General features: G+C 40.6%; 1 protein-coding gene across 2 annotated transcripts in view; it reads right to left on the bottom strand.

Moving 5' to 3' along the window:
* Window positions 1–13718, bottom strand: part of fndc3ba (fibronectin type III domain containing 3Ba) — a 152201-nt gene that overhangs the window by 103480 nt on the left and 35003 nt on the right. For both annotated transcript variants that reach the window (XM_077228044.1, XM_077228054.1), the window contains exons 2-3: window positions 10661–10808; window positions 8423–8498 (exon numbers count right to left, since the gene is read on the bottom strand). In XM_077228044.1, the coding sequence (XP_077084159.1) occupies window positions 8423–8498; window positions 10661–10780 (196 nt within the window). In that variant the 5' untranslated portion in view covers window positions 10781–10808. The remainder of the gene's footprint in view (window positions 1–8422; window positions 8499–10660; window positions 10809–13718) is intronic.

Raw genomic sequence — 13718 nt, 5'->3', positions numbered from 1 at the left:
TCAACCGAATGTCCATTCAGGTGCTGAAGTGAAGTCCTGTGGTCATTCATACTGTGTCCAGGTGTGTGTGTGCCATTCAGGTTGAGTGGATTGGCACACACTGCAGAAGGATGATGGAGGGAGAAGTAGATTGTGGCAAGGGGGGCGTGGTTCAGCGAGGTCTGTGACAGGAGAGAGGATCGGGAGACAGGTACGGCGTGAGTGGGAAGTGTGAATAACAAACACCTGTGTCTTGTTTTCAGTAATTGGCGTGGGGAGACCGATAAAAGCCACAAGGAAATGAGATGCCGGGAGAGAGAGAGACCATTGGAGACCTGTGGGTGATCGGACAATAGCTGAGAACAGCGGAAAGAGTGAAACTGAACGCCGAGAGCGGAGAGCACGAGGAACGACTTGAGTGACAGCTGATTCTAGTGGATTGAGGTTGTTTACATAGCGCTCTGTGCGCGACCTTGATTTTGTTCTGTTTATTTTGTTTTGCAATAAACACCCGCAGCCTCCAAAAGCCGACCCTGTCCTCTTCCTTCCCTGAATCTTGAACATTGTTACATAGATATTGTCCTTTAGCAGTCTTTAACCAAGTTTGTTTGGGTGGTGGCCATCCTGTTGAAACAGTTGTTTGTCTCTGACTCCAGAAAAGATTTAAGTTGTCAAAGAAGTTCACTCCTTTTATATTGTAGGATTTTGCAGCCATGTATTAAGCCCAAGCAACCGTGAAAACCTGTTTGTTCCTCTAGCTGGAAGTGGTCCACTGATGAATGTTTGAACTTTCAGTCTTTTAACGGTTTCAAAAAGTTAATTGAAATCCTTCTAAAGGAGTTCTGACTGCTCTTTATGAATATCATTCTTCCCCAAATCAATGATAAGTCGATTCACAGTCTTAAGTTTCATCAGAATGTTCTGAAGTTCTCTGTTTACATGAAGTTGTTGCTTGTGGAAGGCAGCACGTAGTTGTATCACTGCTGCTAATGTTTCTGACTATGGAGTCACCCACTATCAGAGTCCTGGGCCCGGCTGCCATCTGAACGGAGTGGCGCTGTGTGCTCGACCTTGAGCGCCAGTTAGCATCAGTGTTAGCTACTGGCTGATTCTATCTTTGTTTGATCACATTCATCACGTTTGGGGATTCCTCATCTTCATTCATTAATACTTCAAATCTGTTCTCAAGATGTATAGGCGTTTGTAGGAAACCAGTGTTTGCAATCCTTGTCAGAGCCGTATCTGGGGTAGAGGATGCTACTGTGGCAATATGTGATGCACTTGACAATCTGATGTCTCGAGTGCCTTTGGGTCTCGCTCCCTGTTTGTGCCTCGCTCCCTGTTTGTGCCATCGATTTGAATGTCGATCAGGTACTTGTTTCTCTACACTCAGTATAGCCTGTCGAGGAGCACTAGATTCATGGGACTCACAGGCTGTATGCTGAGGGCGTCCATGATGAAGCTCTGTTGTGAGTTCCGTCTGGTTTGGTGGTGCCGCAAGTAACTTTGTTTCAGTTGTGTTTTCCCTTCCCCGGAATGTAAGCTGATGGCTTTCAGTGGGAGGCTGGTCGGATAAAATAATTCTGCTTTTTTGTAGTAATCCAAGCTTTGTCGTTTGAGCACTGTGCTGATTTGCTGAAGTTAAAATTAGGTGATAAAAGGAGATAAAATATAAAAGCGATAGAGCAAAGCGCAGAGCAGTAAGCAAGATCATCCGAACAGTAGCGGAGCAGGAAGTGGATTCAATTTTACAATAATATTGTTGAATATTAAGTGTCCACAACTAAGCAAGCCATTGGCGAGAGTGGCAAGGAACTCAGACTTCATCAGGTGACAGAATGGAGAAAAAAACCTTGGGAGAAACCAGGGGGCCACATATAAGCGCATGGACTTATGACAAGGAAGATCATTAATCAGTTATGAAATGACTACTGTTGGTGAAGTAAGCGGGAAAAGCGATTGCTCATATGGGATGTGTCTCTTAGACATGCACAAGGTGGAGACCTAAAGGGATGTGTATTTTACAAATTTCTACTATTTGAGTACTCAACAGACACTGAAAATAAGCCAAGCACATTGCTGTTACCAGGTGGTCAAGTCCATTGCTGTTACCCAGGTGTTCAAGTCCATTCCTACTCGGTGGAGCCTGTGGCATGAAATGTCTGCCTCTCTGTCTCTGTGCTTTGTGGGAGTATGGTAAGCTGAGAAAGTCACTCACTTCATGCCACAATAGCCATTCATGGGGCTTTTCTAAAGATAGCTAATGACCTTCAGTCACTGTAGATACAGTCCGATGGCAAGGACAAGAACACTTTTGTCCTCTTTCGCTCAGAGAATGCATCATGTCTTTCCTGCTCATTATTGTTTTTGTTTTTCTGGACAATATTGACTCCTGACAAATTCATTCAGCACGTTTAATTTTATATGCTTTCCGAGGCATAAATGAAATCTTTTTGGTGTTTGTTGTGCAGAAAATCAGATTCAACGCTTGCTGACTACAACCCTTTAGCTGTGCATCATTGCTAAATTACGGTGTGCAGATGAGAATAATGTGCTCTCAGCAAAAGCTGTAATTACACCAGAGAAGCATTTCTCCATGGCTCCTCAGAGCAGAAACAATAAAACACATTTAATTACACAAACATACTCACAGTACAGACACAGATACTGGGTCTTTTTATGTAATTTCTATACTGTATATAATTATTTTGTATATATATAAATACACACACATGCATGTATATATTTAAGAAATATTTGCATGTATATACTGTATATATTTATTTATAATTTATATTATATATAAATATAATTTTTTAATATATAAATATATTTTTTTCTTATATGTATACATGCATGTGTGTGTATTTATATATACAAAATAATTATACACAGTGCACACACATATATTATGTAAACACAAACTTTTATTTTGGATGCGATTAATCGCGACTAATCTTTTCCAAGCCCTAGTAATTTCATCAAGTTGGACTGAAGAGGACTTACAAGCTTATTCATCTGTGAAATCTTAATTCAATTGCCAAGAAAGCACTGCAAATGCATTATGTACCCAATTTACTATCCCTCTGCATTAAAAACATGTACAACTTTCTACACCTATAAAACACTAACCATTACATACTCCAAACAGACTCAACTATGATAATGATAACAGAATTTATATGAAAAATTATTTCTCGTGACTCCTACAAGAGACTAAAGAGTATGAATCCTGTGGTGCACGTTGCATGTTTAAGGGTTAACGTCCAAATTAGTCAAATCATGTAATGTGACTGTTTTAAAATCCAGTCTACTGTGGGACATGCCGTATAAATTAGATTGTGGACGTCTTCAAGATCGATCACAATATAAAATCGTCAGATCGCCCCAGTGAAGGCCAAGTATGGTAACCCATCCTCGGAATATGTCCTCTGCATTTAACCCATCCAAGTTAGTGCACACACATTAGGAGAAGTGAGCAAAGAACACACACACAGCAAACCATGAACACACACAAACACACACACACACACACACACACACACACACACACACACACAGCAGTGGGCAGCCATTTTGCTCCAGTGCCCGGGGAGCAATTAGGGCAAACTGTTTGCTGAAAATATCCACAACTTAATATTGAAATAGGAATGTGGAGTTTATCTGTCAATTATTTGCGTATGAAAGCTTAAAGTTGCGTTCATTACTATAATAGTAGGTATGTTTGCACATCAGCCCCCCCCCTCTAACCTTGAAGGCCATTGTGTAATACGCTGGTTACGGAAAAAAATGCTCTTAAATACCCAAACAGTTAGTGCCTTATCAGCAGATAAGCATAAAAGTGGCTTGCTGATCAGGCCTGGTCCTTGAATAAATGACAAACAGGAAGTGCTCTAAGATGGATGATGGATCACCATTTCAAAGAGAACCAGTGTCCCCAGTTAACCCCAAAACTTTTGCTTTATCTACCCATGGCCCACTAGGCCTTCATAAACACCACATCTCTCAGCTAGGTTAGTCAAAACACAACTGAGCTCTTCCTCCGTGGGGAAATATTGTAGATAACACATTTACACTGCCCTGACCTCGGAAAAAAAAAAATTGGGGGGCGCGCAAACACAGAAACACAAAACGGACAACGACCAACCCAGGACAGACTGAACTCAAACAACAGGACAGCCCTCCATTTGCAAAAGTGTGGGAAAGCAGCACGAAGCAGCCTTACTGCTGAGAAAGGACTTGTTAAGCGGTCCCCTGGAAAAAGAAAAAGGTCACCCTGTTTAAACAAGACAAAGATTACAGTTCAACCTCTTCCACTCTAATTAGCAGCGATAGGAGGGGGTTGAAACCCAAGCAAACATATGACTCTGAGCACCGTAATGACCTGCCACTCAGCCAAAAAACTTAGACACTAGTGCTTGCAAGACCAACAATGGCACCTGGCAGGCAAAGGGTTAAGATTAAGAAAGTTGGGTTAACAAGTTGAGGCTTAACATGCTAAAAATAATTGCACAACATTCATCTGAGTGAGTCAAAAATAGGAGATGAGTGGGATCTCCACGTGGGAAGAGTAAAATGTACTGTTTTTGCGAAAGATGATGATGAGGGAGGATGGAAAGCGACCAATAAGAATCCTTGATTATAAAATTCTTACCCAACATCCTCCTCTTTCTACTTTTCCACTATCCTACTTCAATTTTTTCAGAGGCTGAGACACAAACTTTCATATTTAAAGGATTAAATTCCATCATCATTTATTTAATCATTCATTCATTGATTGTTCAGTACAACAAAACAATAAATATTTTTTATATATATATATATATATATACACAATATCAGGTCATTGTTGTTGTTTTGGATCACATTGACTTTCAAAATTTGGACAAATTCAGTTAAGACTTTTCTCAAATTCTTCTTTTGTGTGCCGCTGAAAAAAGTCATAGAGGCTTAGATTAACATGAGGGTGAGTAAATGATGACAAAATGATCATGATTGTTGGGTGACCTACCCCTTTAAATTAAATCTTTTGACTCCAAATGCGATTTTGACCCGAGCTTTTTCAAAATGTTTTCTCTGTGCGTTCTGTGTTGCCAGCGGTCCAGGGCCTAAACAGTGGTTACTTTATATAAAATCCTAAATCTAGGCTTCTGCTCTGAGGTTTGCATAATGACAAAGAAGCCTCTCTGTAAAAAGCAGCTACTTCAGAGCCTCTGCTTCAGTCGACACTTCTAATTAAACCCAGTGACCTTTTCTGTAAACATGTGCGTTTGAAATGCCCCTCTCCTCCGTGCACCACACCTTGTCCTCGTTGTTTCGCTGGGTTGCTTTTTTCAAAGCCGTGATGCCATAAGCCGTGCCTTTTCACTAAGCGTCGGATGTGCCTGTGTGCTTCTGTTCAACACAATGGCACGACCTGAAAGGCCTGACCTAAGTGCTTCCTTCTTGTTTTTAACCTTTTACAGGGAGAGCTTGAAGTCAAGTACAGACATTAGTTACAGCATTGATGCTTTTCTTATAGGAGGAACTGGTTTGACAAAAATGCAGCAACAGGGACACTCTCAATTTGGCTGAGACTACAATGGATGAAAGTTAATGAATTGGCACCACAAGAAAGATCTATTAGGGGATCACAGGTGAAGACATATAGTTGATGAAAACACAAAGGCACATTGTGGAAGCGAGCAGGACCGGGCTATGGCCTGTGACCTTATGTTTTATTCTTGTGTCAAATGTTGCTGCCAAGCCCTGCAGAGCCCCGTTTATGTCCCTCATCACAACCTTGTGCCATTCACGGCCAAAAAACAACGGCTCATCCACCCTGTTCTCCACTCATCTATGCCTCCGCAACCTGAAGATCACTTCTGAGCAAGGTAATCAATGTTAAGTGACAGTGTTTTCTTATGGGACTGTGATTTTGCCTGCAGCAAGAAGCAGGTGGTTGAAAGTAAGAGTGGGTGTTTTGAGGTTTAACTGAATCACCGGAGTGGATTTCTGTGTTTCTTGGTGACACTTGATGTTATGGCTTCTTCTGAAACTATTTTAGTAGTGGAAAACAATGTCAAACTAACTTGCCAATGTCTAAACTAAAAAATAATTGATTATCTTGATTGTAGAACGGTTCTATAAAAGCAATCATACTCACAAAAGTCTGTCAGCATGGCTGAATCTTAAACTCTCTTATGGAGCCTCTAAATATATATTGTATTCAAAGAGAAAATGGTTCTTTTAAATGATATAATTACATTTTAAATTGTAATTTGTTTTGATGGCAAAGCAGTATTTTCAGCAGTCATTACCAGTCCTCAGTCTCACATGATCCTTCAGAAATCATTAAAATATGTTTCTTATTATAATCAATGTTAAAAACAGATGTGCTGCTTAACATTTTTATGGAAACAGTGTTGCATTTTTTTCATGATTCTTTGAATAATAAAAAAAAAAATCTGTCACTTATGATCAATTTAATACATCCTTGCTGAAGTATTAATTAATTAATTACTATTCAAGTAACACCAGGTAACTTTTCAACCTTCATAATATATTTCCAAGTCTCTTGTGATGGTACATCGACTTACAATAGGTTGAATGACACGTCTGCCATAGCCTGACGGGGTCTGTAGCGTTTTTAATCCTACTTTTAAACTTCGGGTTTCGGGTAGTAACCGGCGAACAAAGAGAACTACAAAACTCGACTGCTTTACGGCATATACGTCACTTCCACCACGACCCCCACTTCCTTAAAATCGCAGGGCTGTCAAGTAAGTGTCACGCATTGAGCGTGACAGTCCCTCATTTCGGTCTTTTGTCACGCTCTCCCGCCACACATTGTATTTCTCACGCTGAAAAACTATTTGTAATACATTTAATATGCCGCAGCGCCCAAAACTCTGGCCGCGCCGCTCTCACTGTGGAACAGGCATGAATTCAAGCGCGTCTCCCCTGGTGTTGTTCGTCTGGTGTTGTTAGCCAATCAGAAAATAGCACTATTGTATCTGGGTAACATTTAACGCAACAACCAATGACACCCCGTAGTCTGGGGTGTTTTTTTGTCTGCCTGACTATGTTACAGAAGCTATCTTATCCTCCGTTTATCTTCATGAATCAGATAATGATTATTTGTCTTGCCTCAAGCTATAATGCAAATCGATTTGTAAAATTTGCAGATTTATTTATGGTAGCTTGATATTATAATATTGACGATATATGGTTGTTATCTACCACTCAAACATTGCATTGAAGTATCATATAGATTCAGTAAAACGGTAACCAATAGACTAGGCTACTATAATGACACTGGCTTGTAAACGTGATCATCGCGATCATTTGTCGTTAGAAAAAAAATAAAACCCATGAAATTATATTCATATGACTTCATTGGGTACCAAACGGTCCAAGGTCCAAATGACAGTTTCAGTTCAGCTTCAAATGACTTTAAACGACACCAGACGATGCATAAGGGTCTTATAAAAAGTTTAAGTTTCATAAGCACAAATGCTCGCCTTGCTCTGTTCTGTGATGCACGTTCGTGACTCTCCTGTTCGAACTCGTTCATCAAAATGAACAAATCTTTTTTCGAGTCATTTCGTTCGTTGAATCGCAAGATAAGACCCTTATGCATCGTCTGGTGTCGTTTAAAGCCATTTGAAGCTGCACTGAAACTGTCATTTGGACCTTGGACCGTTTGGTACCCAATGAAGTCCATTATATGGAGAAAAATCCTAGAATGTTTTCATCAAAAACCTTAAATTTCTTTTCGACTGAAGAAAGAAAGACATGGACATCTTGGATGACATGGGGGTGAGTAAATTATCAGCAAAAGTTTTTTAAAAAGTGAACTACTCCTTTAAAAAAAAAATCTTCATGATCCCAAAATGTTGGTGTCGATGAAGGTATATTTCAGGTGTACTGATGGAGCTCATTCATACCTTTTTAACACAAAATCTTACTGCAAATTTCTTTCAGGGATTTTAAGGCAGCATGACACAAGAACATTCTGAAACTTCTTAAACTAATGTGCCCCAGCGAGAGCGGTCCTTATCTGCACAGCTGTTCAGAGAACCCAACCGCAGCATGTGCAAACAATCCATCTTGTACATCAATAATTAGCTACAAAGACATTGAATGTTAAAGAAGAGGGGAAATGAGACAAAGAGGCTTTGTAATCTGTCATTGTATAGTCCTCAGAGGCATGCCAGTCGTGGCCCTGCGCCCGGCATCTCATCGGTTTACACCAGCTCCAAAAATCCAATAACAAACAGTCATGGTTTCGATTAGCTAGAAGAACACCACACAAACAAAAATACAGGGAACAGCGGCACCATCCCACATTTCGCACCATCCTCAAACGCAAAACATATATGCAAACTCGGATTTTCAGAAACTAGCTCCAGAGACGGCGGGACGGTGGAACCTGTTGCATGAGACAGGAAGCACAACATACCTTGAATGCATTGCAGGGATCCATCCTCTGCTCTGATGGTGAAGGTCTCTCCAGGGTTGACTTGCACAAGGATCACCTGCGAAAACAAGTGGAAATCAGACAGGCATGTAACTCAAAACTCCTGACACAAGGCCAAAGTTTTGTCTGCAAACACAATCCGAGAGAGAGAAAAAAGTTGCAAATCCCTAAAATGCATCAATCCATAACATTAAAATGATCCACGGAACATTTAGCGAACTAGGGTCAACGCAACTGCCAAGAAAGCAAATATGACGCAACCAGATGTTGTGAAACCAGATGTGAAACCCCCTCAAAACGGTCCGGTCGTCATGCCGCCTTTTGATCCAGGCTGCTTACCATCATGTTGTCAGTGCACAGGTTGTTGAGAGTGCAAACGTGCCTGTAGATGTGAAAAAGTAGGCCCGCCATGTCGCACGAGCCCCGGGTTTCCTCACAGCCCTGATGGACGAGTGTCAGGCGGATCTCCCATCTCCCCGCTCCAGCCCTGGAGATCTGGGCACCTACTTCCTGCCTCCACACACACACATACACACACTGTCTGCTGCTGCTGCTGCTGTTGCTATGGGAACGACGGCATGCACTGAAGAGTCAAGCCAGCTTTCCAGAGGAAAACCTTGTGTTCAAACCCCCTCCCGTTCCCAGCACACACCTAATGCAGATAAAGTACTCTCCTGATGCGCAACGTCACCAGAATGCAAATGAACACTGGCACGACCTTACGCAAACATTGCACCTTTGCATGTCAGGCTGACATCGGATCATGTTGGCAGTCTAATGTTACAATTGATCAAGGGTGCCGGGTACACACTGACAACTTTGTCATGGTGCCATGTTTTTTCTTGACAGTGATGCAGAGAAACGGGACGTGGCTGAATCCAAAGGATTTAACCTTCACTATTTGCTGCAGACACCCTTTTCCTTATCTCTCAAGGGTCTGATTCTCTTTCTGCTCTGGTCGGAGGAAACACGGCCGGGGCGCTGTATCTGCAGCACCTGGAGAAGAGATCAGAACACACTGATCCGCTCTGATAGCGCAGATCTACAGAGAGATGTGAAGCATGTCTGAGGGCTCACTGCACTAATTTAAGATGACAACAACCTTCCTCGTGGACCAAAATACAGATCTGGTTCAGAACGGATGTATCTGGCTTTGTTTTACATCAGGAATTAGTGAGAATTAATTAATTTAGGGAGACCAGCAGCTACAAAGCAAATCAACTTTTCATCTTCAACTCTCAAACTGCTTGTGAACTTTTCCGTCAGCACAGCATAAAACCATAGAAAACTGAAAAAAACACGTTTAGTTTTCCAATGATCCTCTTTAAAAGGTGAAGAGTGTATTTTATGTGCAGCGACACCAAACAGAACTAAAATTATAAGACGGGTTTCTTCAAACAGGTTTCCCAAACACTTCTGGCATCCGCTATTGGTCCGATAATCCTGTCCCAAACTCAAGCCATTGGTTAAGTCAGCGTTGTTATATTAAATCATCTGCAGAATGCAAAATTAAATAAATAGATTTAAATATAGTCATTGTAAATTTAAATGTGACTGAAATTTATTATGTGGAAAAATGATCTTTTCTGTAATGAATTATAATTTAAATCATTAAATTAATCAATTGATTAACCTATTTTAACAGGAACAAACAAAACATGCCTGCATATAGTTTTTTAAAAAGTCTTTTGGAAATTGTTTGCAATTGTTTCTTCTCACCACCATCATCTTTAGCATGATCAATTTCTAAAGTTGCTTTGAAACAATATTTGAAATATTTCAACAAAACATGAAAAGAACTTTACAAATAAATTGAATTTAAAATGTTTCACTTCAGGGTTATACGTTTACTATTACTCTAATAGTGGATAGAGAAGAGACACCACATTAACATGATACAAATTTCCAGTTTATATTTATTTCGGATCTAGTGCAATGACAATTTAAAATTTAAATTGAATACTGCAAATTATTTGATACTGTTTTCTAAATGGGTCTTTCTACATGCACACTTTTTACATTGTTGAAATGGGATCATCTTGTTTAGAGGTCCATCATGGCATCGACAACTTTAAAAATCCCTGGTCTATGAATGTGTAGCAGCTTATATTTCCATTTATATGTATGCATCTGGCAGGGGCATTTATGCAAAGTGACCTTGCATAAATTGCATTCCAGGTATAGATTAACAATTCAAGCATCATCCAGAGTAAAGCTCACCTGTTGCGATCCATCCCCATTAACATTAATCATGTGCGGCATCATGGCCACCTCCCCGTTCAATAGTGGTGGCGGCAGGTCCAGCGGAATCTGGTCTGTCATCATCATTGTGACGTACATTCATGGAGAACTTTCCTGGACTGCCTTTCTGTGAGGAGTGAGAGAAACAAACTGTCATGAAACTGAAAAATAAAGAGTAAGATCTGCAAAATAATGTCATATGATCTGAAACTTGCAAACACACCCTCTTTGGCTGCACTGGTTTTGTGCTGTGAGGAAGATAGACGTGTTCATTTATCTGAGATGATTTCACAATCTTTGGTTGGTTTGTGACGTTTGAGTGACTGGGCTAAAGCATAAATGAATGGAAGATGCAGAGTTGCACAGCAGTGACTCAGCAGGCAACTGAAGCCAACTGTGGAGCACAGCAGTGTCATTGTGAGCTGGATGGCCCGAGGGAAGATCTCCTAAACGAGAAGAGCGTGTAACCGACACGAAAGTGGACTTCCACCCCCTAGAGTTTGAGTTTTGAAATGTGTATAGCATTATAGAGTGATTTCACCACTAACAATAAACTTGGTTTTGATAACATAGCATTTGCGCTGTAATGATCCAACGGTTTAGTACAGCGACAGCGTGACAGTGGTCTAATGGAGGAGAGAGGAAAGAGTTTGGGGAATAAAAAGGTGACCGAGTCATCAATGAAGTATGCAAAATTTCTTTATTTTGGATGGAAGGCCACCCATTTTGAACATAAACACACATGTAAACAGCACCACTACTGTAAGAGGTACAACATGTGGCAGAGCCCACAGGACCAGAATGCAACCCCCTCAATGTCTCCATCCCTCCCTCCCTCCCTCTCTCTCGATCCCTCACTCGTAAACACGCCACAGCACATCCTCAGAGAGAGAGAGAGAGAGAGAGAGAGAGAGAGAGAGAGAGAGAGAGAGAACACATTCCTGACTTCATCGGACCCTTGCACATGATTCACCGGAAGGCAAAGCAAAAAACATACTACGCCTCATAAGGACTGAAAATTGAGAAAGGGATAGTTCAGCCTCATGACATTCTAGGGGAGGGCAATATACATTTGTCAACTGGTAGAGATTTTTGTGGTTACGCACTTATAACATTGCCATTCGGTGCCATCGCAAAAGCTTATTGTTTAAATGCGTTTTTAAGCCTTACAAACAAGCGATTTTAAACCATTCAAATGCAATAAGCAGCGAAAGAAAACTCATTTTGGTATATTCGCACTGTCTGAGAGACCTGTTTTGAGCGTACACACCTGAAACGCGCGCACATACAAGCCGCTGCTCAAACAGTGTGTGAGTACTGAGTACTTGGCACCTAGAGTTCTTTTTATTGCCTTACTGGGCTTGGGATGCTAACGATCGATTAAAAAAAAAAGTCATCCTGGTTTTACACATTTATATACTGTATATTATTTGATTTATCAAGTCATACTTGACAGCAAATTTTCACTAAATTGATCAAAAGTGACAGTAAAGACTTTTCATGCTACAAAAGATTTCCACTTCAAATAAATGTTGTTCTTTTGAACTTTCTATTCATCAAAAAATCCTGAAAAAACTATCAACTTTGATAATGGCAGCAAATCAGCATATTAGAATGATTTCTGAACATAGACAGTAAAAGAAATGGACACAGCGACCCCATTGATTTCAACGGAGAAGACTTAAGCCTGATTATTGCACTTCTTGTCTGATGGCTGAGCGACTGCGCAGGCTCAAACTGAGCGTGACGACAGTCTGACAGCTGTGCATCTTCTAGTAGCTGTGGCAAAACAAATCTGAATCACCTAATTCCTCAAAAACGTTGAAATATTTTGTTCCGTTGTTTTTATGGACTCTATCTATGGGCTTCTCCCTTGACTTTATGCCTCTATGTCCCCCCGATTGCCTCATAGACAGTAAAAGATTGCCTGTGAGCTTCTCCTCCTGTCTATGCGGTAATGTCTCTATTGTGCGACAAAGTCGAGTGGTTATGACGCAATCGTTAGCCTGTTTTTAACAAAAACGGCTTTTACGGGGCCATAACGTAAGATACAAAGTAATGGAGCCTTTTATACATTGTCGTGTTTATTTAGAAATATATAATGGACAAATGAAGTCTTTTGATGCCTCAGATGTAAAGTTATCCGCTGTCAAAGTGATGCCAAAATGAATGGGAGTCAATGCTAACAGCAGGTGAAGTTCTGCTACAATGGCAGCTCCCGCGAGGCTTCAACTTCCGGCTGATGGATTACCCCCTTGGTTTCTGAAGACTGGGGTAATGGCTGCTCAAAATTCAGCTTTGCAATCACAGGAATCAATTACATTTTAAAGTGTATTTAAATAGAAAATATTGTTAATAATTTAACAATATTTCTGATCAAACAAATGCAGCCTTGGCAAGATAATTTTTTTCAAAAACATAAAAAAAACCTTACAACCCGAAACTTTTTAACGGTAATGTGTGTATATCAGACATGGGGACTTGTGACTTGGTGACTTGGACTCAAGTCGCTATTTTTATGACTTGTGACTTGATAAAAAATAAAATATTTGCCTTGACTCGGACTTGGAAGTAAAAGACTCAGGACTTGACTTGAGACACGATGACTTGAGTGTTAATCACATCATGTTTTCAATTTGAATATAAAATATATAAATTATTTCAAAAAATAAAGTTGATCCAGCTGGAGCGCAGGCTGAGGATAGCGTTGTCATGACTGGATCACGACACTAGCATCAGTCACGCCCTCTTGTACCTTACGCACAACCACGCCCACTTAGATCAGTTATCTATCACATCAACATGTCAGCCGGAGGGGTAGGCTACCGAGGGTCATCGCTTTCGGCTTCAAAAATTATTCGCAAGATGGCAAAAGACGAATAGCGCTTTGCAAGACATGCAATATCAACATCGCAGACAGCCAGACAACAACCTCAAATTTTGTCCTTCATTTGGAGAGCCATTCTGCCCTGTAAGTGCTTGTCAATTTGTTAATGTTATCTGGTTAGTTGGTAGGTAATAATTTTAGGCCCAAAAA

Source organism: Siphateles boraxobius, unplaced genomic scaffold (genome assembly GCF_051911475.1).
Source record: "Siphateles boraxobius isolate OS27281-9 unplaced genomic scaffold, OSU_SipBor_1 1, whole genome shotgun sequence".
NCBI lineage: Eukaryota > Metazoa > Chordata > Actinopteri > Cypriniformes > Leuciscidae > Siphateles > Siphateles boraxobius.
The sequence above is the reverse complement of the archived record's forward strand: the minus strand, read 5'-3'. Positions and strand labels throughout refer to the sequence as shown.